This window comes from Choloepus didactylus, chromosome 8, assembly GCF_015220235.1.
Source record: "Choloepus didactylus isolate mChoDid1 chromosome 8, mChoDid1.pri, whole genome shotgun sequence".
NCBI lineage: Eukaryota > Metazoa > Chordata > Mammalia > Pilosa > Megalonychidae > Choloepus > Choloepus didactylus.
Window position 1 is genome coordinate 124,879,771 of NC_051314.1, and position 24,576 is coordinate 124,904,346.

Here is a 24,576-nt window from a genome sequence, read left to right on the forward strand (position 1 = left end):
CTTTCAGAATCTTAAATGTCATGCCACTGCTTTCTCGTCTTTATGGTGGCCACTGAGTATTCAGTACTTAGTCTTATGCTGTTTCCTTTGTAATTGGTGAATTGATTTTCTCTTGCTGCTTTCATAACTTTCCCCTTTTCTTCAGCATTTGACAATCTAATCAGAATATGTCTTGGAGTGGGTTTATTTAGATTCATTGTGTTTGGAGTTCACTGGGCATTTATGATTTGTGTATTTATGTTGTTTAGAAGGTTTGGTATGTTTTCTCCAACAATTTCTTTGAATACTCTTCCTAGACCTTTACCCTTCTCTTCCCCTTCTGGAACACCAATGACTCTAATATTTGGACGTTTATATGGTCCATTATATCCCTGAGGTCCAGTTTGATTTTTTCAATGTTTTTCCCCATTCTTTCTTTTGTTCTTTCACTTTTTGTTCTGCCCTCTTTGAGGTTACTGATTTGCTGTTCAGCTTCCTCTAATCTAGTACTGTGATTATCCAGAATCTTTTTAATTTGGTCAACAGTTTCTTTTATTTCCATAAGATCATCTATTTTTTTTATTTACTCTTGCAAATTCTTCTTTATGCTCTTCTAGGGTCTTCTTCATGGCCTTTATATCCTGTGCCATGCTCTCATTGTTTGTATTTAGTTCTTTGATTAATTACTCTGAGTACTGTGTCTCCTCTGGTCCTTTGACTTGGGTGTTTGAGTTTTGGTTATCCATATCTTCTTGTTTCTTCATGTGCTTTAAAATTTTCTGTTTTTGGCCTCTTGGCACTTGCTTAACTTGATAGGGTTCTTTTAGGATATGTTGACTTATTCAAACACTTATCTCTAATTTGTCAGATCTATTGCTTGGTGGAGTACACTTTCTCTAATAGCCAGCAGGTGGCATCCACAAGCTACTTATTCCCCGCAAGCCAATTCTCCCCAACTTTGTCTTTGTGTTGAGTGGGGATCTGAATCTTATGGGGGTCCAATTGGTGCACCAAGTTTCCATGTGTTGTTGGTGCTGCCCACCCTGAATTTGGGATGTGTCTGAGTGGTTAGGAAGGGAGTGCAGCTATAATAATCAAAACTCCCAGGTGTTCCTGGAGATTTAAAGCTGTTGCAGAAGTCTAAATCTTCAGTTCAGTCTTGCCACAGTTTGTTTCTGCCACTGACCCACAAGTCCCTGGTATTGGTGTATGGTCCCTGTGACTTTCAAGTGGGTCCCTCTTCCAAACCATGCCCTCCTAGGGCTCTGCTGTCCCCCAAGGGAAGTTTTAGCTTCTTCAGTTGCTCCATTAGTTCTTTGATTTTTGCTCCTTTTTCCTTTTTAAAGTATGCATTTAGAGCCTTGAATTTCCCCCTCAGTACTACTATTGCTGCATTGCATAGGTTTGCATATGTTGTGTTCTCATTTTCATTCATCTCACTGAAAGAGTGGCTCCATGGAATATGTTAATTTCCCCCTTTTCACACACCTCTGCCTTCCTAAATTCAGGACAATTAGCTGCAGGTGTGCAAAAGACTATCATACATGCTGGATATTGAGGCATGTGTGTGTGTTGCTGGAAACACTTCTCACCATGCTGGGTTATGCGGCACAGCTCTGGGCTGCAGTGCCTGGCAGGAATGTTACCAGCCTGCTGGGAAGATGGCTGTATGGGGCGTGGTTATTTTCCCCTTTTCACTGACCTCCACCTTCCTAGCTCTAAGACAATTAGCTGTAGGTGTGCAGAAACCTAAGTCCATGCCGGATATTGAGGCATGCCCACAGGTTGTGGGGAAGCAGTTCCTGCTGCACTTCACTGTGCAGCTCTCACTGCCAGATCTGCAGCTGCTTTTGGGTTTTTAAAACAAAACTATCTCCAAAGCCAACTCCCGGTTTCCCTAGACTGCAGCGTGGCTGCTGGTTCTCTGGCAGGCTCACTCACTTGTTTCAGAATGCAGACTCCTGGTTTCACCAAGTGCATGGTCCTATGTGTATTAGTTAGGGTTCTCTAGGGAAACAGAATCAATGAGAGATATCTAGGAATAAAAGTGACTCACATAACTGTGCGTATGCACGAGTCCATATTCTGTAAGGCAGTCAGCAAACTGGCAACTCCAATGAAGATGTTCAGTGAACTCAGGAAATGAACTGGGAACTTCGATGAACTCCTCAGGAAATGAACTGGGATCTTCAACAAACGTGTTCAATGAACTCCTCAGGAAACAAATTGGCGACTTCAACAAACTCCTCAGGAAACACTTCACTGGGCAGCTGAAGAAGAAGTGAAGGTCCTCTATCTCTCTTGCTTATAAGTCTTCAACTGATTAATTGGATTAAATCCAGCCAATTGCATTCTCTCAGTGTGGATGGCACACCCTTCAGTGAGTCATCAGTCACAGCTGCATCTAATTGACTGGTAATTTAATAAACCAGCCTGTTGGTTTATCAACCAGCAACAAACGTCCTTGTGGCAATTGTGTTTGCTTGACCAGACAGCTGGGTACTATCACCTGGCCAAGTTGACACATGAACCCAACCATCACACTATGGATTTAGCAGATCTTGTCCAGCTGGTGCATCACTGGATCTGGTGTTCTGGAGCACTTTCTGTCTTTTATCTAGTATTTTTCATGGAGTTTTTTTTTGCCCATTCTCTCTTAATCTGCCATCCTCTGGAAACCTCAGTTGTTTTTTTTACACTGTCTTAAGTTTGTTATAGAAAAGGGACATGGATTTTTTTACTTTTTATATTTTTATTTGCTATAGGTTTGGTGGGCTCAGAGGCTAGGTTTAGGGGATTTTTATTTTTGAGCCTTTTTGATGTTTTAAGTTGTGGAGGTTTGACTAACAATGGGTTATTTAAAATATTTCCTTTTTTTTGAGATAAAAGGGATTTATTTTTTTATTTTGCCTCTAAGATATTCTTTATAAGCTTGCCTTATGGTCCTGTCTTGACAGAGGATTATAAAAAGTTGGACTTAAAGAATTTTAGACTATTTTCCTTTTTCCTTTTTTTTTTTTTTTTTTTTTGAGATGAACCACAGTTTATTCATCCAGGAAGAACAGACACAATGTGTACTTACAGCATCTGCCAGTTACCTGGGAGTAGTTGCTGCTTTTATTATTGTAGGTGTTGTTATTCACCACCAACTGGGCAGTCTCAAACTTAGGAGCAGGCTGTATGCCAAAGTCCTTTTGCAAGCTGGTTGCTTTTTTTTTATTATTATTATTGTTTTAATGCTTTATTTCTTTTTTTTTATTATTAAATTCAGTTTTATTGAAATACATTCACACACCATACAATCATCCATGATATACAATCCACTGTCCACAGTATGATAACATAGTTATGCGTTTATCACCACAATCTATCTCTGAACATTTTCCTTATATCAGAAAGAACCAGAACAAGAATAAAAAATAAAAGTGAAAAAAGAACACCCAAATCATCCCCCCATCCCACCTCATTTGTCCTTTAGTTTTTATCCCCATTCCTCCACTCATCCATACACTAGATAAAGGGGGTGTGATCCACAAGGTCTTCACAATCACACTGTCACCCCTTGTAATCTACATTATTATATAATTGTCTTCAGGAGTCCAGACTGCTGGGTTGGAGTTTGGTAGTTTCAGGTATTTAATTCTAGCTGTTCCAATACATTAAAGCCTAAGAGGTGTTATCTATATAGTGCATAAGAATGTCCACCAGAGTGACCTCTCGACTCCATTTGGAATCTCTCAGCCACTGAAACTATTTCATCTCATTGTGCATCCCCCTTTTGGTCAAGAAGATACTCTCAGTCCCACGATGCTGGGTCCACATTCATCCCCGGGAGTCATACTCTGAGTTGCCAGGGAGATTTACACCCCTGGGAGTCGGGTCCCACGTAGAGGGGAGGACAGCGAGTTCACCTGTTGAGATGGCTCAGTTAGAGAGAGAGAGGGCCACATCTGAGCAACAAAGAGGTACTCAGGGGGAGACTCTTAGGCACCATTACATACATGTTTAGACTCTCCTTTGTGGTAATGAGCTTCATAAGGGCAAGTCCCATGCTTGAGGGCTCAGCACATCAAACCGCCAGTCCCAATGTTTGTGACAACCTCAACACCAGTCCAGGTGAGGATGTCCAACACATCTGCACCTTCCCCCAGATCCTCAGGACTGGGGAGGGGGAGGCTGTAAATATATTTTTTATTATCTGCCCAAATTACTCTAGGATGTGTCACTATTTCACTCCAGCCTATACTAACCTACCGTATCTCACTTCCTATTCAAAGTTCCATGCAATTGTGGTGTTTGAACAAATCGACTGTAGAGTTGTACCGTTTAGAAAATTTAGATCCTGTTCCAAATAGATATCTATTCCCTTGGTCTCATATGGAAGTTGAAGTTTTAAAACACAATCAGGTTCAACCTTTATCCTTTGGCCTGGCTTGCCCTGGTCTTAACCAGACCTGCTTCATTCATATCACTAATTGAAGTCTGGGCTCTTTTTCAGCTTTTTTTTTTTTTTTTTTTTTTTTTGACAGTGGCTGTATGCACTAATACTGACATTCATATCTGCCGATCTCTAGCTCTGAGTTTCAGGTGTCTCAGAGATATGCATTGTTCCAGAGACCAATCAGGTTATACGCTAGGGGATCAGCATCTCAAAGTTTAGAGATAGGCCTTACAATTTAGGGATAGAGTTAACTGCTGTAAGAGCTTACAATCTAGGGACTATTACAATTATTGTGTCCACGTTAGGCTATGTTCTAAGATTCAATTCTGAGTTTACACATTGTAGTTAGTCCATATTGGTGAGGCATCATCCCTCTCACCATGTTTTCTCCAACACTTTTACTCCTATATATATATTTTCCTACAATTTTATAGAGTTATATTCACATACCATACATTTATCCACAGTGTACAATCAGTTGTTCATAGTATCATCATAAAGTTGCACATTTATCACCACAATCAGCACTTGAACATACTGATTACTACAAGAAAAATTGTTTTTTTTTTTTTTAGCAATAAGAAGAAATGATAAAAAGAAAAATAATGTGTCATACAATACAATATACTACTAAGGACAGCAAATAACACCACTACCAAGAATCCCATATTACTCCCCTATATCCCCCTCTCATATACATTTAGCATTGGCATATTGCCTCTGTTACATTTAATGGAGGTATATTACAATGTTACTGTTGACCATAGACTCCAGTTTGCTTTGATTATGTTTTTTCCTGAATACTATCCCTTTTTCAAATTTCTACGTGTTTGACGTTCATTTGCTTTCCCACATGCAAAAACATTTTTATATTTGTATATTTAGTAACAGTCATTGGCCACTCCATTTTTTGCCACATTATACAGTACCAGTCTTTATCATCTATCTTTACCTCTGTTGTCATACATTCTCCTATCCCACCTCTTTCAGCTTTACTCACAGACATCTTTGTTCAGTGTACTTACAATACTGTGCTACCATCACACAGTATTATGCTATCTATTTCTGGATCTATGCAATCAATCTTAAACATTCTTTAGTCCTTCAGCATCAAATGGCCGATCTCTGTCCTCTTTCTATCTCCTGGTCACCTGTGTTGTCAGCATTTAACTCCCAAAGTTTGTTCATTAATGTCTGTTCATATTAGTGAGACCATACAGAATCTGTCCTTTTGTTTCTGGCTAACTTCACTCAGCATAATGTCCTCAAGGTTCATCCACATTATTACATGATCCATGTCTTTGTTCTGTCTTACAGCTGCATAATATTCCATCATGTGTATATACCACAGTTTATTTATCCACTTGTCCTTTGATGGACATTTGGGCTGTTTCCATCTCTTGGCAATTGTGAATAATGCTGCAATAAACATTGGTTTACAATTGTCTGTTTGTGTATTAAGCTTCAGTTCCTCTGAGTATATACCCAGTAATGGAATAGCTGGGTCATATGGCAAATCTATATTTAGCTTCCTGAGGAAACTCCACACTGTCTTCCAGAGTGGTTGCCCATTCTACATTCCCACCAACAATGAATAAGTGTGCCTCTTTCTCCACATCCTCTCCAGCACTTGTCATTTTCTGTTTTTTGGATAATGGCCATTCTGGTAGGTGTGAGATGATATCTCATTGTGGTTTTGATTTGCATTTCTCTGATAGCCAGTGAAGTTGAGCATTTTTTCATATGCTTTTGAGCCATTTGAATTTCCTCTTCAGAAAAGTGTCTGTCCATGTCCTTTGCCCATTCTTTAATTGGGTTGTCTTTCTGTTGTTGAGTTGTAGGATTCCTTTATATATTTGGGATATTAAACCCTTTTCTCATATGTAGTTTCCAAATATCATCTCCCATTGTGTAGGTTGACTTTTTACTTCCCTGACAAAGTCCTTTGCTGTACAAAAGTGTTTAATTTTGAGGAGATCCCATTTTTCTATTTGTTCTTTGGTTGCTCGTGCCTTAGGTGTGAGTCTAGGAAACCACCTCCTATAACAAGATATTTAAGATATTGCCCTACATTTTCTTCCAAGAGTCTTATGGTTTTGGTGCCAATGTTTAGGTCTTTGATCCATTTCAAGTTAATTTTTGTGTAGGGTGTGAGATAGACATCCTCTTTCATTCTTTTGGAAATGGATATCCAGTTCTCCAAACACCATTTATTGAAAAGGCTGCTCTGTCCCAGTTGCTTTGGCTTGACTGCCTTATCAAAGATCAATTGTCTGTAGATGTGAGGGTCTACTTCTGAACACTCAATTCACTTCCATTGGTCAATATATCTGTCCTTATGGCAGTACCATGCTGTTTTGTTTTTCTTTTTATTAGTTACAATCTCTAATTTATGTTGATTGCATCCCTCCCCCAGTGCCTCCCCATTTTTAACACCTTTCAAGGTTTACATTTGCTTGTTCTCCCTCGTAAAAGAACATATTTGTACATTTTATCACAATTGTTGAATACTCTAGATTTCACCAAGTTACACAGTCCCAGTCTTTATCTTTCCTCCTTTCTTGTGGTGTCTCACATGCTCCCAACCTTCCTCTCTCAACCGTATTCATAGTTACCTTTGTTCAGTGTACTTACATTGTTGTGCTACCATCTCCCCAAATTGTGTTCCAAACCACACACTCCTGTCTTCTATCAACCTGTAGTTCTCCCTTTAGTATTTCCTGTAGGACAGATGTCTTGTTCACAAAGTCTCTCATTGTCTGTTTGTCAGAAAATATTTTGAGCTCTCCCTCATATTCGAAGGACAGCTTTGCTGGATACAGGATTCTTGGTTGGTGGTTTTTCTCTTTCAGTATCTTAAATATATCACACCACTTCCTTCTTGCCTCTTCAGCAGAAGCTGAGAGATCCGCACATAGCCTTATTAAGCTTCCTTTGTATGTAATGGATCGCTTTTCTCTTGCTGCTTTCAGGATTCTCTCTTTGTCTTTGTTTTTTTTTTTTTTTTTTTTGAATCTGAAAATTCCATTTATTAAAACAAATACATTGTCCATGTGGGATGAAAATGTGCACATCACATTCAGGTTTTCCTGCTTTAACATTTCTGTATCTCCCTCCTTGAAAGCCACACTGTATAGATTTTAAATAGGAAAACTGTAACAGTTCTTGGGCTGAAAAATGTATATGTAACAATTCACCATTACCAGGAGCAGCTAGAAGCAAAAGTAAAATTTAAAAAAACTAAAAAAAAAAAAAAAGTATAAAAATCCCCTAAGACAGCATGCTTGGTTTTCTCAAAATTGCTTATGTGAATATATTATATACAAAGAGAAGGTTTTTATTGTTAAATTTTTCTTTGTAGGCAATCACTTTTAAATTTTATTAGCAAAGTCAGACCCAGATCAAAGTATTTATTTGGATCCTCTGATTTAAATTAAATAGTATTTGGTTTAAAGTTGGATAAAAACATTTGAAACTGGAGTATACTGAGGATGATGCAAGATTATTTTTTCTTTATAGAATCCGCATTCTAACTATGTAGGTTATTGTTACTATCTATTAACTAAATCCATGGCAGATTTTCATTACTATTCATACATTATATACAGGAATTAGGGCCTTGAATGATTAAGCTGAGTTTTCCTATTAGTTACCCCTTAAGATAAAATTATGCTAGTGAAAATGCTGAATTTCTAAAGGAATTAAAGCTCTTTAGAGAAATAAGTAATCAAAAGAAGACTTTTCCTCTTAATAAGTAAAAAATACCAGTAAGCCAAACTCATATAAAGTCTCTGGTAGTATAATGCAATAACGATGCCATAATGTAGGATGTGAAATTATTAAAAAAAGCCAAACCATTTTCCTTAAATTTAATTTCAAATGGGCTGTGTATTTTATGCCTTTTCTTCTGTTTTATAAATATGCTCACATGCAGTTTGGAACTTCCTTAACTTTTAATTACCAGACTCATAATGCTTCCTGAAAATTTTAATTCCACTTTAATTGCTCCAAAGATCGAGATTTACATGGGAATAGAAAAAGTGCTTCTGAGAAAAAATAAATGGTGTGGATTATGAAAATCATCTGAGTTTATAATGGCACCTTAATCACCACTAAAGAGTTCTTTATTCACATTTGCTTTTATGTGACCACATATTCAAGTTTTGGCTCATTTTTAAAATGTGTTAAGGTTTTAGCTGATTCCACAGTATTACTAAGCTAATTGTACAATATTGTTGTTTAATGTCGTTTTTCCTACTAAATCTTTATCAGCGTCCCACTGACTGTAGCAAAATCCTAAGGTTTGAACAGAAGTCTCTTTACATAAGTGCCACACATTTCACAAATGTTTCAGTCTCTCCTTTGTTCCATCCCAGACGTGAGCTTTAATTGGATGTATTATACTTTTCACCAGCATGTCTTAAAAGGAGCTAAGGAAACATTTACTAAGAATGTTTCAAAATCTGTCCTCGTATCTTCTCTTTCCCTCCCTCTCCATACTTAAAAACAAAATAAAACAAATAGGAGGAAGAGAATGGAGAGAGACAAGATAATAAAATCATTTGGAAGGTAGAAGAGGATGTACAAAAGACTCTCTCTTGACTGAGAACGACAGAGAAAGAAGTGATAAAGGCTTTCAGCACCCCCTTTCCCCCCCATTACTGATGGATGAATCATCATTACTGATGAGCTGCAATGAAAAAGCACTCTCAATATCATAGCCGAGGAAGAGAGAGGTCTAGCTGCAAGGAAGTTGCAAATAAAGACTTAGAAACACTAACAAACAAGGTGGAGAACAAAACCAAAACCAAAAAGACCCCATTGAAAAATTTGGTGAGTGAAAAACAAAGACCATCTCAGTGGAAAAAAGCCGGAATCCTTTCCTGGAGGAGTGGCCGCAGGGGCTGAACCTGCTACCCAAACAGTGGGTAATCGGATGTGGTGGCTCATCTGCTGGAGTTCTAAGAATTGGTTGCCTTCTCTGGAGCCATGGGATTACTTCTCCCGACACGTCAACAAAGGAGGGCTACAGTTTTCTTGTTAAGAATAGCAGAAAGCGTTCTTTCAATCTAGGACTTCCGTGATTCAGGGAAAGAAGAAGCAACTTGCTTATACACTTTGGCAAAAGCACTTCCCAATGATGGTGACTCTTCACCTCTCATGCTTGGTGGGATCTGTGCTGCCCCGAATCCTGGATAAAACCAAAATGGTTTGGATTCTGAAAAACATTTTGAAGAGGCATTTACACAGTAGTTATCTAGGAGATATTTTGGGCATGGCTAAGGCTCTGAAGTAATCTCTGTCTTCAAAATATTGAGTTTTTCTCTCCAGCTTCTTTTCTCTCTAGTTTCTTCTCCCAGCATTACAATAAAACAACAAAACTTCTGAATGGATGTAACATAGGGACAATTTCATGCAGTATTACTCAAAAATTATCACAAATATATGAAAGCACCAGTCACAACACATTATTTACTTTTACTTGCAGAATCAAGGCTATCATATACAAATGTTAGGAATAGTGATAAGAACACACAGAAAACTGGCATTTTCTTTTTTTACTACCATGAGGAGACATCGTAGGAACATCTCCCTAAGCATTTGGATGCTCATCCTTGGAGTTTGGTCTTACAGACAAGTCCAGCCTTATCTTTGTACTAGTCTAATGGGGGGAGAGGGCAGGGTTGGGAGAGGAGGGATAGGAAAAGGAAAAAAAGAAAAGAAAGGCACAAGACTAAACATCAATGCCATTTAACCAAACTGTGGCTACACTGGACAATTTAGTTTATCACAGGGTATTCTAAAGACAATATTCATTCCAAGAAGGCCATACATATCTTAATTCAGTACAGCTGTCTGTTTTAGTTTTTATTTTCTTAAATATGAAGCAGAAACATAAGGGTTTTTTTTGGGGGGGGGGGTAGCAGAAAAGAAGTGACACCAATTTTACTTTACATATTCCCCTCCTCCAGGCAGTTATGCAGATATCAGATCTTTTAACTCATGATGTGGATCAGCTTTCAGTCTCCTAAAGGGGACCAGTTCTTTAAACATGCATGGCCTGGAGTTTCCAGGATGGTTCTCCTCCCTCTCTTTAAATGCTGTGGACTAGAAAGGCGTCCACTTCGCTAAAAACTCTACATCAGTGTCCCAGGAGCCCTGAGGCTCTTCAGGTGCCTCTTAAAGACTTAAAGGATGGCACAGAAGAACTTCTTCTCCCTAAATGGGTTTTCTGAAGCTGGAACTGGAGTCAGGAGGGGATCTTCCTTGGCATGAGCTTCACAATAGGCCATCAAATCTGCAGCTGCCTTGGATACCTTTATCCTATCTATGTTGGCTTCCATCTTCAGCTGTTCTACCAGCTTCCTGGCTTGTGCTATGCTGGCGGTGTTGTTGCTGGCCATCGGAGGGCTGGCTGTGTTTTTCAGACACACTTAGCTCGTACGGCTTGGTCAGAGGAGCGTGGCTTTTCTCCTCTCTTTGAAGCTGATCTGTGCAGGCGAGCTCCGGCGCAACCCGTCCAGCCCAGCCCAGCCCAGCCCAGCAGTAGTAGTAGCTGCCCACGGAGCGGCGGCGGAGGCCTCTCTTTGTCTTTGACATTTGATAATCTGATTATTAAGTGTCTTGGTGTAGGCCTATTCATATCTCTTCTGTTTGGAGTATGCTGTGCTTCTTGGATTTGTAATTTTATGTCTTTCATAAGAGATGGGAAATTTTCATTAATTATTTCCTCTATTATTGCTTCTGCCCCCTTTCCCTTCTCTTCTAATTCTGGGACAACAATGATATGTACATTATTGTACTTTGTTTCATCCTTGAGTTTCCAGAGACAATGCTCATATTTTTTCATTCTTTTCTCCATCTGCTCCTTTGCGTGTAGGCTTTCAGGTGTTTTGTTCTCCAGTTCCTGAGTGTTTTCTTCTGCCTCTTGAGATCTGCTGTTGTATGTTTCCATTGTGTCTTTCATTTCTTGTGTTGTGCCTCTCATTTCCATAGATTCTACTAGTTGTTTTTTTGAACTTTTGATTTCTGCCGTATACATGCCCAGTGCTTCCTTTACAGCCTCTATCTCTTTTGCAATATCTTCTCTAAACTTTTTTATTTGATTTAGCATTAGTTGCTTAAATTCCTGTATCTCAGTTGAAGTGTACGTTTGTTCCTTTGACTGGGCCATAACTTTGTTTTTCTTAGTGTAGGTTGTAATTTTCTGTTGTCTAGGCATGGTTTCCGTGGTTATCCAAATCCGGTTTTCCCAGACCAGAACAGGCTCAGGTCCCACAGGGAAGAAATATTCAGTATCTAGTTTCCCTGAGGGTGTGTCTTAGAAAATTGCTCCACCCTTTGATGCCTCGGGTCACTGTGCTTTTCTGCCCAGCAGGTGACGCCTGTTAGCCTATAATTCTTGACTGGTGTGAGGAGGTGTGTCCATGTTCCCCCAGGCTCTGGGGTCTGGTTCTGAATTGAAAGGGCCCCACCCCTTTCCTCCTAGACAAGACAGACCCCTCAGGTGGAGGTCATTAGCATTTCAATGGTCTCTCTCTCTGCTTGTGCTGTCTCCACCCTTCTCCACTTCACAGCCCTGGAAACTGAAAATGACTGGGGCTTTCTCCACTGAGCCAAAAAAGAAACAGATAGTCCCCTACAGACCCAGTCCAAGGCAACCCTCCAGCTCTCCCAGGTCAGTTGTCACCCAAAGCCTCTGTCTGTTTTTTGGGGATGTGTACCTGTAGTGAGCAGTTCACACTCGTTACTTAAAACCCCAGTTGGAGCTCAGCTGAGCTATATTCACTTGCTGGGAGAGAGCTTCTCTCTGGCACCATGAGGCTTTGCAGCTCAGGCTATGGGGGCGGGGGTCCCATGACTTGGTTCCACAGGTTTTACTTACAGATTTTATCCTGTGTTCTCAGGCATTCCTCCCAATTCAGGTTGGTGTATGATGAGTGGATGGTCTCGTTTGTCCCCCTGCAGTTATTCTGGATTATTTACTAGTTGTTTCTGGTTTTTTGTAGTTGTTCCAGGGGGACTACTTAGCTTCCACTCTTCTCTATGCCGCCATCTTGCCCCTCCTCCATGCTGTTTTGAGCACTGTGGCTTTGTATATGCCTCAATGTCAGGCGGTGTGAGACCTCCCATTTCGTTCCTCTTTCTCAAGATATTTTTGGCTATTTGGGGCACCTTGCCCTTCCAAATAAATTTGGTTACTGGTTTTTCTATTTCTGTAAAGTAAGTTGTTGGGTTTTTAATTGTTATTGCATTGAATCTATAAATCAGTTTAGGTAAAATGCCATTTTAACTATATTTAGTCTTCTAATGCATGAACATGCTATGTTCTTCCTTTTTTTTTTTAGGTCCTGTTCGATTTCTTTTAGTAGTTTCTTATAGTTTTCTGTGTAAAGGTCTTTTGTGTCCTTGGTTAAGTTTATTCCTAAATACTTGATTCTTTTGCTTGCCATTGTAAATGGAATTTTTTTCTTGATTTCCTCTTCTTGTTGCACATTACTTGTGTATAGGTATACTACAGATTTTTGCATGTTAATCTTATACCCAACCACTATGCTGTATTCACTGACTAGTTCTAGTAGCTTTGCTATAGATTTTTCTGGATTTTCTGCTTATAGGATCGTTTCATCTGCAAATAGTGAAAGTTTTACTTCTTCCTCTCCAGTTTGGATGCCTTTTATTTCTTTTTCTTGCCTAATTGCTCTAGCTAGCACTTGCAGCACAATGTTGAATAACAGTGCTGACAGTGGGCAGTGGGCATCCCTGTCTTGTTCCTGATCTTAGAGGGAAAGCTTTCAGTCTCTCCCCATTGAGTATGATGTTAGCTGTGGGTTTTTCATATATTACCTTTATCACATTGAAGAAGTTTCCTTCTATTCCTATCCTTTGAAGTGTTTTCATCAAGAAAGGATGTTGAATTTTGTTAAATGCCCTTTCTGCATCTATCATGATGATCATTTAGTTCTTCTGTTTTGATTTATTGATGTGATGTATTACATTAATTGATTTACTCATGTGGAAGCTGCCTTGCATAACCAGAATAAATCCCACCTGGTTTTTATGTATAATTCTTTTAATGTGCTGCTGGATTTGATTTGCAATATTTTGTTGAGAATTTTTGCATCTATATTCATTGAAGAGATTGGTCTATAATTTTCTTTCTTTGTAGTATCTTTGATTTTGGTATAAGGTGATTTTGGCTTCATAGAATGTTAGGTAGCTTTCCCCCTTCTTCAATTTTTTGAAGAGTTTGAGCAGGATTGGTACTAATTCTTCTTGAATGCTTGGTAGAATTCACATGTGAAGCCAGCTGGTCCTGGGCTTTTCCTTTTTGGGAACTTTTTGTTGACTGACTCAATTTCTTTACTTGTGATTGGTTTGTTGAGGTCATCTATTTCTTCTTGGGTCAATGTTGGTTGTTTTTGCTTTTCCAGGAAGTTGTCCATTTGTCTAAGTTGTCTAGTTTATTAGCATATAGTTGCTTATATTATCTTCTCATTATCTCCTTAATTTCTGGAGGGTCAGTAGTTATGTCTCCTTTCCCATTTCTGATTGCATTTATTTGCATCCACTCTCTTCCTTTTTTTTTTTTTTTTCTGTTAGCCTAGCCAGCAGTCTATCAATTTTATTGATTTTCTCAAAGAACCAACTTCTGGTTTTGTTGATTCTCTCTATTGTTTTCCTGTTCTCAGTTGCATTTATTTCTGCTCTGATCTTTGTCATTTCTTCCCTTCTGTTGCTTGGTGTTAGTTTGCTGTTCTTTCTCTAATTCCTCCAGGTGAACAGTTAATTCTTCAATTTTTGCTCTCTCTTTTCTTTTAATAAAGGCATTTAAGGCAATAAATTTCCCTCAACACTGCCTTTGCTGCACCCCATAAGTTTTGATATGTTGTTTTTTTATTGTCATTTGCCTCAAGGTATTTACTAATTTCTCTTGTAATTTCCTCCTTTACTCACTGGTTTTCTAAGAGGAGTGTTGTTTAGCCTCCATATGTTTGTGGATTTTACGACCTTGTGCCTTTTATTTATTTCCAACTTCATTTCATTATGGTCTCAGTGTTTTGTATAATATAAATATTTTTAAATTTGTTGACACTTGTGTTGTGACCCAAAATATGGTCTATCCTAGAGAATGTTCCATGAGCACTTGAGAAAATAGTGTATCCTGCTGTTGTTGGGTGTAGTGTTCTATAAATGTCTCTCAAGTCTAGTTCATTTATTGTACAATTCAACATCTCTGTTTCTTTATTGATCCTCTGTCAAGATGTTCTATCCAGTGATGAAAGCGGTGTATTGAAGTCTCCAATTATTATTGTAGAGGCGTCTACTTTTCCTTTCAGGGATCTCGGTGTTTGCCTCATGAATTTTGGGGCATTCTGGCTTGGTGCATAAATGTTTATGATTGTTATGTTTTCTTGATGAATTGACCCTTTTATTAATATATAGTGTCTTCCTTTGTCTCTTTTAATTTTTTTACTTTTGAGGTCTAATTTGTCTGATATTATAGCTACTCCCATTTTTTTTTGATTTTTGTTTTTTTCTGGTTGTTGTTTGCATGAAATATCTTTTTCCAATCTTTCACTTTCAGTCTATTTTTGTCCTTGTGTCTAAAGTGAGTTTCTTGAAGACAGCATATAAATGGGTCCTTTTTTTTAAGTCCATTCTGCCAGTCTGTGTCTTTTTATTGGGGAGTTTAATCCATTTACACTTAGTGTTATTACTGTAAGGGCAGTACTTCTTTCTACCATTTTGTCTTTTAGAATTTATATGCCATATCTTATTTTTTCCTCTCTCTCCTTTTACCTTTCCTGATAATCTTCATTCTGTACTCTTCTCCAACTCTCTCTCTCTTGTCTTCCTATCAGCGTGTAGCATTCCCTTTAGTATTTCTTGTAGCACTGGTCTCTTATTCACAGACTCTCTCAGTGTCTGTCTGAAAATATTTTAATCTATCCGTCATTTTTGAAGGACAGTTTTGCCAGATATAGAATTCTTGGTTGGCAGTTTTTCTCTTTCAGTATCTTAAATATACTATGCCACTGTCTTCTCAACTCTGTGGTTTCTGTAGAGAACTCTATACATAGTCTTATTGAGCTTCCCTTGTATGTGATGGATTGCTTTTCTCTTGCTGCTTTCAGAATTCTCTTTGCCTTTGACATTGGACAATCTGATCAGTAAGTGTTTTGGAGTAGGTCTATTGGGATCTATTCTGTTTAGGGTATTCTGTACTTCTTGAATCTCTAAATTTCTGTCTTTTATAAGAATTGGGAAATTTTCAGTGGATATTTCTTCCATTATTCTTTCTTCCCCTTTTCCCCTCTTTTCCCCCTCTGGGATACCCATAACATGTATATTCATGTGTTTCATGTTGTCACTCAGTTCCCTAAGTCCCTGCTCATATTTTTCCCTTTTCTTTCACCATCTGTTCAGTTGTGTGTATGAATTCAAATGTCTTGTCTTCCAGTTCACTGATCCTTTCCTCTGCCTGTTCAAATCTACCGTTGTGTCCCTCCAGTGTCTTTTTCATCTCCTCCATTGTGGCCTTCATTCCCATGAGTTCTGCCAATTTTTTTTTCAAATTTATGAATTCTTCTTTATGGTCATCCAGTGTCTTCTTTATATCCTTCATCTCTTTTGCTATATCTTCTTTCAGTTCATTGAATTGATTTAGCCTTAGCTGCCTCAATTCCTGTATCTCAGTTGAACTATTAGTTTGTCCCTTTGGCTGCCCCATATTTTAATGTTTCCTAGTATGGTTTGTTATGTTAAGTTATCTAGGCATCTGATTTTCTTGATTAGTTTATTCTGGAGTTCATTTTCTCTCTTTCAGCTAGGGTTTCTTGTTGATTGGCTTTGTTCTCTAACTCTGTTGTTCAGTTCAACTTATTGTAGACCTCTAACTTAGGTTCTATTTAGTTGATCAGAATTTTTCACCTCTTGTTTTCTCTGTTTCTTGCCCTGCCTCTTTGTAGCCTTTTTTGCGAAAGGGTCTCCTCAGATATGTTTGACCCCATTCAGATTTTCCCAGTGTACAGAGGCCCAGGTCTCATGGGGTGTGTATGGACTTTTCCTGAGAATGAGAGCCTCTTATGAGGCCTCTAGAGTTGGTGCTTTTCCTCACCTGTCCAGCAGGTGGTGCTTGCCAGCCTGCAGCTCTTTAGTTCTCCTGATGACTCTTATCCTGTCAGGGCTGTGGCTGACTGAAGCCAGAATCTGAATTCCAGCCCCTAGGGTCTGAGTTTCCAGAAGGAGGGCTGCCAGTTGAGCTGCACCTCCCTCCACTCTCTGAATCCTAGGAAATCCAATTGTCTCTCAAGGGCACTATTCCCTTCTTCCCTCTCCTCCTTGGGCAGCTCCAGCTAAATTCTTGGGCAGCCTGAGTTGCCAATTAAAGACAGGAGTGGAGACCATCTTCAGAAGTGAATCTGGAATTCAGAGATATTCTGGGTACTCTGTCTCCCCCCAACCCTATCCTAGTCGTTCAACTTGGGCTTTCTGATGGAAAATGACCACATATGTTACTTTTAGATTAAAAAAAAAAGAAAAGAAAAAAGAAAAAAAAAGGAGTCCCTTTTAAAAGTCTTTTCCCAGCCTGGAAGTTTTGTCAGTGTCAGAATAGAGCATTTAAAGATGTACTTTGGGTTATTGTCTGATAATTATTCTCCAACAGCTTCAATTCCACCCCCACCAGGGGCTATTAAAATGCAAAAATATAAGGAGTCAGTGAGAAGGGAGAAGGGACAAAATGTAGGGAGAAAAAAGGGCTTTTTTGGAGCCTGGGAATGAGTGCCTGCTTTTGTGTGCCCCCTCTTCTCACAGCCCAGCCCTTCTTTAGAACCTGCAGCTCCAAAAATTAGTTAATTAATTTGTTAATTAATTCTGCAGTTGAGGCTGGGTTGAGCCTACCTTTTTGTCCTCAGCAGATTGTTGTTTTTTTTTTGTTTTTTTTTTTTTTTCCTTTTAGGGAGGCAGCAGCAAGATAGTCTGTGGGGTCTGGGTGAGAGGGATGCCAGACCCCTGGTTGGGGGAACTCACAATGTTCACTGGAATCTCAGCTTTTCCTCCAATTCCAAACTTGCGTCTCATATGTGACTGGTTACTGGAGACCCTGAAAACACTTTCATATAGTTCTTGGGTAATTACCAGCTGCTTTAGAGGAGAGACAAAAATCTTTGCTTCACCACTCCACCATCTTCCCCTGCCCCTTGGAATATAGTCTTACATATGGCTGTGGCTTGAATTTTAGAAGAGCTACTTTTATGGTTGTTATACATCAAAATTCAACCAGTATCATTATTCTCTAGGGTTCAAACTGATGTATTGGCTTGTTTTAGCCAGGGGCATTTTTCAAGCAAGGTATGAGCCTGTCACTCTTGGCCATACCAGTAGTTTTTAGAAGACACATAGTAACCAAATCATATGCCTTTTATTTCAATGAGTTTCACAAAGACTATCCAGAGTACACAATAGGCTAATCCTTAGGTTGCACAGCAGGTCTCTCTCCACTGAGTTTATAGGAGCATCAGGAGAAAGTAAAAAAAACACATTTTTTTTTTTTTTTTTGCCTTTTTTTCATCAGTGTATGGGAACGTCAAGGAGCATGGAACAAATCTAACCTGAAATATCAACATCTGTTATTGACCTATCAGCCAATGGAAAGCAAGAAATTCCTGAGGAAATTGTAGAAAAAATAGCCCAGGTGTCAACAATTCCCACCTCTAAATCTGTCAATTTTATGCCATTTGCTTATCATTCTCTAGCTTTATTGTTCCTGTAATTTCTGAATCTTCCATACCCTTTTTAAAAATATTTTTTCAAAAGTCTTAAATTTTAAAAATAATGTCATACAGTTTTCCTTTTCCAATTTACTCTTTATAAATAGGTCAATATTAGGATTATTCCTTTTAGTAAACAGTTTTAATTAAGCCATTAATATAGAAGTTTTCAAATACATAATCTTCTTTTGAAGGAAGTTGTAGATTTACAGAAAAATAATAGAGAAATTACAGTTCCATGTAGAATCCCACTCATTAACACCTAGCACAGAACTTTCACGTGTTTTTCTTTTTTTAGAATTTTCCAAAATCTAAGTAGCTGTTGTGAAGATTTGAGTAATAGTCTGTCCTTACAATCTTTTCTCCTTTTTTCTTGAATTTGGATAGTGAGCAAGGATGCCTAGAGAAAGATGGTTAGGGCTTGAGGATGGCTTTGGTTAACCCTTGGAACTTCAACAGTAAATTTTGAAAAATTCTCATCAAACTGGTTATGGAAATCAATGAGGTCCTCAGCAGTACTCTGGGGCTATCTCTGCTCTTTTTCTTGATTCACCTTTAGCAGACAGGCCATTCACAACCTCTCTTGATGGGTCCGTCACACCTTAGTTTCTCCATAGCAGGGGAGGGAGGCAGTTTTCCCAGCACCCCCTCCCCTTGTAGTGCTGAGCTTCCGTCCTGATGTGTCTGCTACATCAAATGAGCAAACCGTTCTGGTTGCAGAGTCCCGTGCAGCAGCCGGAGCCCTTCCCATAGGAGGGTCTGTAACTGAAGCCATGCTGCAGAGGACCTTTGTAGACTTCCAGGTGAACCTGGAAGGTTCCTGAATTGGTTCAAGTTGGTGGCACCTCCTGGGTATCTATAAAAACAAATGTCAATTCTCTCTGGAAGAAAGCATCCTCAAATCAGCCCCCAGGATTCTCAACAACTGACATGAAATAATCCAATACAAAATATAAAATAACTTTGTATAAAACATTTTTAAATTCAGATATTCAAAGAATATCATATATACTTGAAATATATTTTCATAAAAGCTTTTATATAAATGAAAGATAAAAGTATTTAAAAAGAAAAGTCCACAAGCAGATTAGCACCAGATTGGAGAGCCCTGAAATGAGATTTGGTGCCCAGAATAATTGAAAAAATTACCCATGATCCACTATCCATAGGCAAGGTGATGAAAGGCTAATAGGTGAGCTGGATGAATGAGAAAATCTGGACACTCAAAAGGAGAGGATGCTGACTTCCTCAATATTAGAAGGAATAATAAGAGAATATTTTAGTGAGTTGATGAAATACTTAAATATTTATATGGAAATTGGAATATTCTAAATAGGATTAATAAAGGAAATGTCTTACCAAGAGAGACTACTGTTAAGTGCACAGTCTCAAAAAGAAAAAAGAAAAAGCTTTTAAAAGCATTCAGACAACAAAAATACCACATATAAAAGGACAATTTTTATGCTGACAGTACAATTCTCTACAGAAGCAATGGAAAAAAAGATACTGGGACAACTTCAATAAGCTGAGACTAAATCAGCGTGCCTGTAAGTACATTAGAAGGTGACTTTGTAATTGCCTTTACCTGGACTCCTAAACCCTGGTCCACAGCCAGATTTTCTGAAGGTGTAAGTGGAGTTTCTGCCCCATAGTGATATTGAGAATATTATATTGAGGATGTTTTAGATTTGGCAGCTAAACTGACCCAGCAATAGTCTTGGTGTTATGACTTTTACCTCCCAACCTTTAGTTCACAGCAAACTCTGGTTTCATGCACATCTTTTCTTCACATAACAGATGGAGCTCTCAGGCTTCCTCATCTTGTGTTGATCACTTTCCTGGGCAATCCTTCAATTAGCTGGACCTTAAGGTTAAGTGGGTGTGTGACTTTTCTCCACTCAGAACTTTGTATTTACTTTTGATCCTGGTCCATTAATATTTGTTTATGAGACTGGTTGTTTTGTGTTTTTTGTTTTTGTTTTTGTTTTTTGCCTTCTCTTTTAATATTCTATTATTACTGACTGCAATGCTTATTCCTTATTGCTGTTTTATGAGCAAGGATGGCATCATAATGACATAGAGTTTCAGTATACAAATTTCCTCAACACTATCCCAAAAATTTTCTTTCATATATTTTAGGTGTGTATTTTGCAAATTTTGTTGTTTTAAAGATTCTAATGGATTGCAAAATTTCATTACTGACACATTTGTACCTACTTCTTTAATCTTATTCATATTTTCTATTTATTATTTTTGGCTCTGTATCTTTTTCTTCTTACTGGATCACTAAACTATCCATTGCCTTCCTGATTTGGAAGTGTGACAAACCCTTCTGTAGGATTCCCCATCTGTGAGTCCTGTACTTGGGTGTCTTCTCTGAGAAAATCTCATGAGAAAGAGATTTCCTCCACTGACCACCTCTGAATCAACACCCCATTTCAATTACTCCTCTGGTGGTGTTAATCAATTTTATCTGACAGCATTGCAGTTAATTTTCAGATTTATGTGTCCTACAGCTTACAGGTAATAACTTTGCATTAGTTGGTCCAATGCACAATTGGCGTTTTTAATGCAAACTATTTTCAGAATTTTGACAATGTTTCTCGCAGATGGATTGAACTCACTTCAGGTCTCCTCGTGCATACAGATTTTCTGGCATTAAAAAATTCCTTAGGATAATTTGAGAGAGTGGAGAGTAAATTTTAGAGTCATATGCCAATATATTTATTCATTTATAAGTATTCATTATGCAATCCCTAGCTGTAGTAACTGTGTTAAATGTGGGCACACAGTAATTGTCAAAAGAGACATGACGTCTTCCTTCATGCAACATCTAGTCCTTTAAAGGCAGTAAATATCAAATGCATAAAAAACATTTATATGTACTTGTAAATTTTGATATGTGCCAGATAGTAACCATGGCAATCTTATGATAGTGAATTAACATGCGATACCTAATGTAGATAAGAGTGTTAAAAGAAGACATTTTTATATAGATTTAATTTAAACTGAGGTGTCAGTGATGAAATAGAACCAGCTTCTAAAAAGGACAGCAGAAATAGTTCCAGGCAAGGAACAAACATTTACCCATAATCTCATGCAGAAAAACAGGCTTCATGTAAATGAAAAGTACATGAATTTTGAGAGGCCTGAAAGAAGGAGTGGAGGAATGTCTCTATTCAATATTAGATACATAGACAGAGGCGAGATGATCTTGGAAGTCAGTAAGAACAGGGTCTTGGTAAGATTCACCTTAAAAACCATTGTATGGCTAATATGGAACCTGGATTAGACAGAATCAGAAATTAGAGGAATTTCACAAGTTGGGTTCTTTAGAAGCAGGTGCTGAAATCAAGTTTGGCATACAGAAAATTTACTAGGACCCAGTTCTATTGAAGGGGTTGGAGGGGAGTAAATCAGTGAAGCATTTCTGACAAAGCCTGTGCCAACTCCAGGAGGAACATTGGTACATATATGGCCCTTCAGAGTTGTCCTGTGGTGGGCAAAAATGTCCAGAACATTATGGTCCTTTTGTAATAAGTCATTTACTCTGGGCTGCTCTGGTAAGAGTTTTCTCTCCAGGAAGGTGACTCTTTGCAACTGAGACAAACCTGGAAGAGCTCACAGCTTGAGGCTACTGACAAGTCCATCCAGAATAGAATCTGGGTAGTGCATCTCTGTTTCCACTACAGAGGCTATTGAGATTTAAGGATAGTAATAAATAACTTGGATTAGATATGAGCTAATTGAATTATAGAAACCAGAGGTAATTAAAATAGGAAACTTGCTTTATTACCAATTATTTTTGTTTCACAGCTGCAAAAAAAGTAAAAACAATGGAATGGGTTAAACAGCAGGAATGCAAGGCTCATGGTTATGAGGCTAGAGGCCCAAATCAAGCCACCAGCAAGTTCCCCAAGGACTGTGGCATTCTGGGTCTGGCTGCCTGTGATCCTTGATCCCTGGCTTTCCCACTGAATGGCAGTGGACGTCGAAAAGTCCTTTCTTCCACCTCCAGGTTCCGCTGACTTCCAGCTCCTTCTTTCTTCATGTGGCTTTGTGACCTAAAACTTCCAGTAATTATGAATTAAGGCCCAACCTTATTCACAGAGGCCACATCTTAAATAAAAATAGCATTTCCAAGAGGTTCACTTTAAAATGGGCTCACACTCACAGGAAAAGATGTAGGTTATGAACATGTTTTTCTGGGAATATTTTATTCCACATTCCATGATTGTCTCATAATTTTATTGAATCAGGAGACATTTCTAGCATTTCAGAGAGATTCAAAGAAGAATAAGGTTTAGAGAATTAACTTCCAAGGCTCTTAATATTTGATTGATTTCCAGGAATTCAACCACCTTCTACAGACTGTTCATTCCTAAATTTTCAGTTTATATTTCCCTTTTGAGATTCAGCCAAGTATAGACACCTCAATTGGGATGATGCAGCAAATAACAACACAGCACCTCATTTTCCTCCAACCCAATGTGCCCCTTGTCCACTCCTACCCTAATCTTCCTCATCATTGATTCCTCAATGAATTGCCTCACTGTCCATTCACTAAAGCTCCCAACTCAGACAAGTGTAAACAATGTGGAACTGCTTTTTCCTCACTTTCTATTCTCTATTTTTGTAATGGTAAAAATAGCTTCCCCATAGTTAAAGAGAATCCTAAATGTCTTCCTCTAGTCATGTTCTCTCAGATCCAAAGTACTGCAATAAAGCTAGAGTATCTTTGAAAAATGCAAATCTAATGTTATTACTCTATTTAAACTCCAACAAGAGCTCTCCATACATGTTTTAAATTAAAGTCAGACTTCTAATTATGGCACACAGGTTTATATTCTTAGCTATGCTTATTAATGCATCTTTAACCTCCTACTGATAAACTCTGTCCAGTGATCCTGCTTCTCCTTACCCCTATCATGAATTTAGATTTCCTCTGTTCTCTTGTTGGAATCCCCAGTATCTAGAAGCTTATGCTAAAGGAATACATAAGAAAGCAAGATGAAGAATGTATGGCACCAATACCCAATATTGTAAGTTTTTATAAAATACTAGCAAGTATTTTATAAACACAAGTGGTTGTATCAAAAATCAATTGATGGGGGCTGGGCAAGATGGCGGCATAGAGAGGAGTGGAAGCTAAGTAGTCCTCCTGGAACAACAACAAAAAAACAGAAACAACATAACTGCGGGGGGACAAACGAGACCGTCCACTCATCATACACCAACCTGAATTGGGAGGAATGCCCAAGAACACAGCATAAAATCCATAAGTAAAACCTGCGGATCCAAGTTGCGAGATCCCCTCCCCCATAGCCTGAGCTGCAAAGCCTCGTGGTGCCAGAGAGAAGCTCTCTCCCAGCAAGCAAATAGAGCTCAGCAAGGGTGAACTGCTCACTACAGATATGAATCCCCAAAAAACAGAGGCTTTGGGTGACGACTGACCTTGGAGAGCCGGAGGGTCACCTTGGACTAGGTCTGAAGGGGACTATCTGTTTCTTTTTCAGCTCAGTGGAGAAAGCCCCAGTCACTTTCAGTTTCCAGAGCTGTGACTCTGGGAAGGGTGGAGACAGCACAAGCAGAGAGCGAGACCATTGAAATGCTAATGACCTCCACCTGAGGGGTCTGTCTTCTCTAAGAGAAAAGGAGTGGGGCTCTTTCCATTAAGAACCAGACCCCAGAGCCTGGGGGAACACGGCCATACCTCCTCACATCAGTCAAGAGTTATAGGCTAACAGGCATCACCTGCTGGGCAGAAAAGCACAGTGACCTGAGGTATCACAGGGTGGAGCAATTTTCTAAGACACACCCTAAGGGAAACCAGATACTGAATATTTCTTCCCTCTGGGACCTGAGCCTGTTCTGGTCTGGGAAAAACTGATTTGGATAACCAAGGAAACCATGCCTAGACAACAGAAAATTACAACCTACACTAAGAAAAACAAAGTTATGGCCCAGTCAAAGGAACAAACGTACACTTCAACTGAGATACAGGAATTTAAACAACTAATGCTAAATCAATTCAAAAAGTTTAGAGAAGATATTGCAAAAGAGATAGAGGCTGTAAAGGCAACACTGGGCATATATAAGGCAGAAATTGAAAGTTCAAAAAAACAACTAGTAGAATCTATGGAAATGAAAGGCACAACACAAGAGATGAAAGACACAATGGAAACATACAACAGCAGATCTCAAGAGGCAGAAGAAAACACTCAGGGACTGGAGAACAAAACACCTGAAAGCCTACATGCAAAGGAGCAGATGGAGAAAAGAATAAAAAATACAAGCAACATCTTCGGGAACTCAAGGATGAAACAAAGTACAATAATGTACATATCATTGGTGTCCCAGAAGGAGAAGAGAAGGGAAAAG

General features: G+C 38.7%; 2 protein-coding genes across 2 annotated transcripts in view; one reads left to right on the forward strand and one right to left on the reverse strand.

The window, feature by feature from the left end:
* LOC119542921 (vomeronasal type-2 receptor 26-like) overlaps positions 1–24,576 on the forward strand; it is an 84,110-nt gene that overhangs the window by 55,883 nt on the left and 3,651 nt on the right. The gene's annotated exons all lie outside the window — the stretch shown is intronic.
* LOC119543190 (guanine nucleotide-binding protein G(I)/G(S)/G(O) subunit gamma-2) lies at positions 9,116–10,994 on the reverse strand. Its single transcript, XM_037847902.1, has one exon. The coding sequence runs from the start codon at positions 10,822–10,824 to the stop codon at positions 10,609–10,611; it is 216 nt and encodes a 71-aa protein (XP_037703830.1). The 5' UTR covers positions 10,825–10,994; the 3' UTR covers positions 9,116–10,608.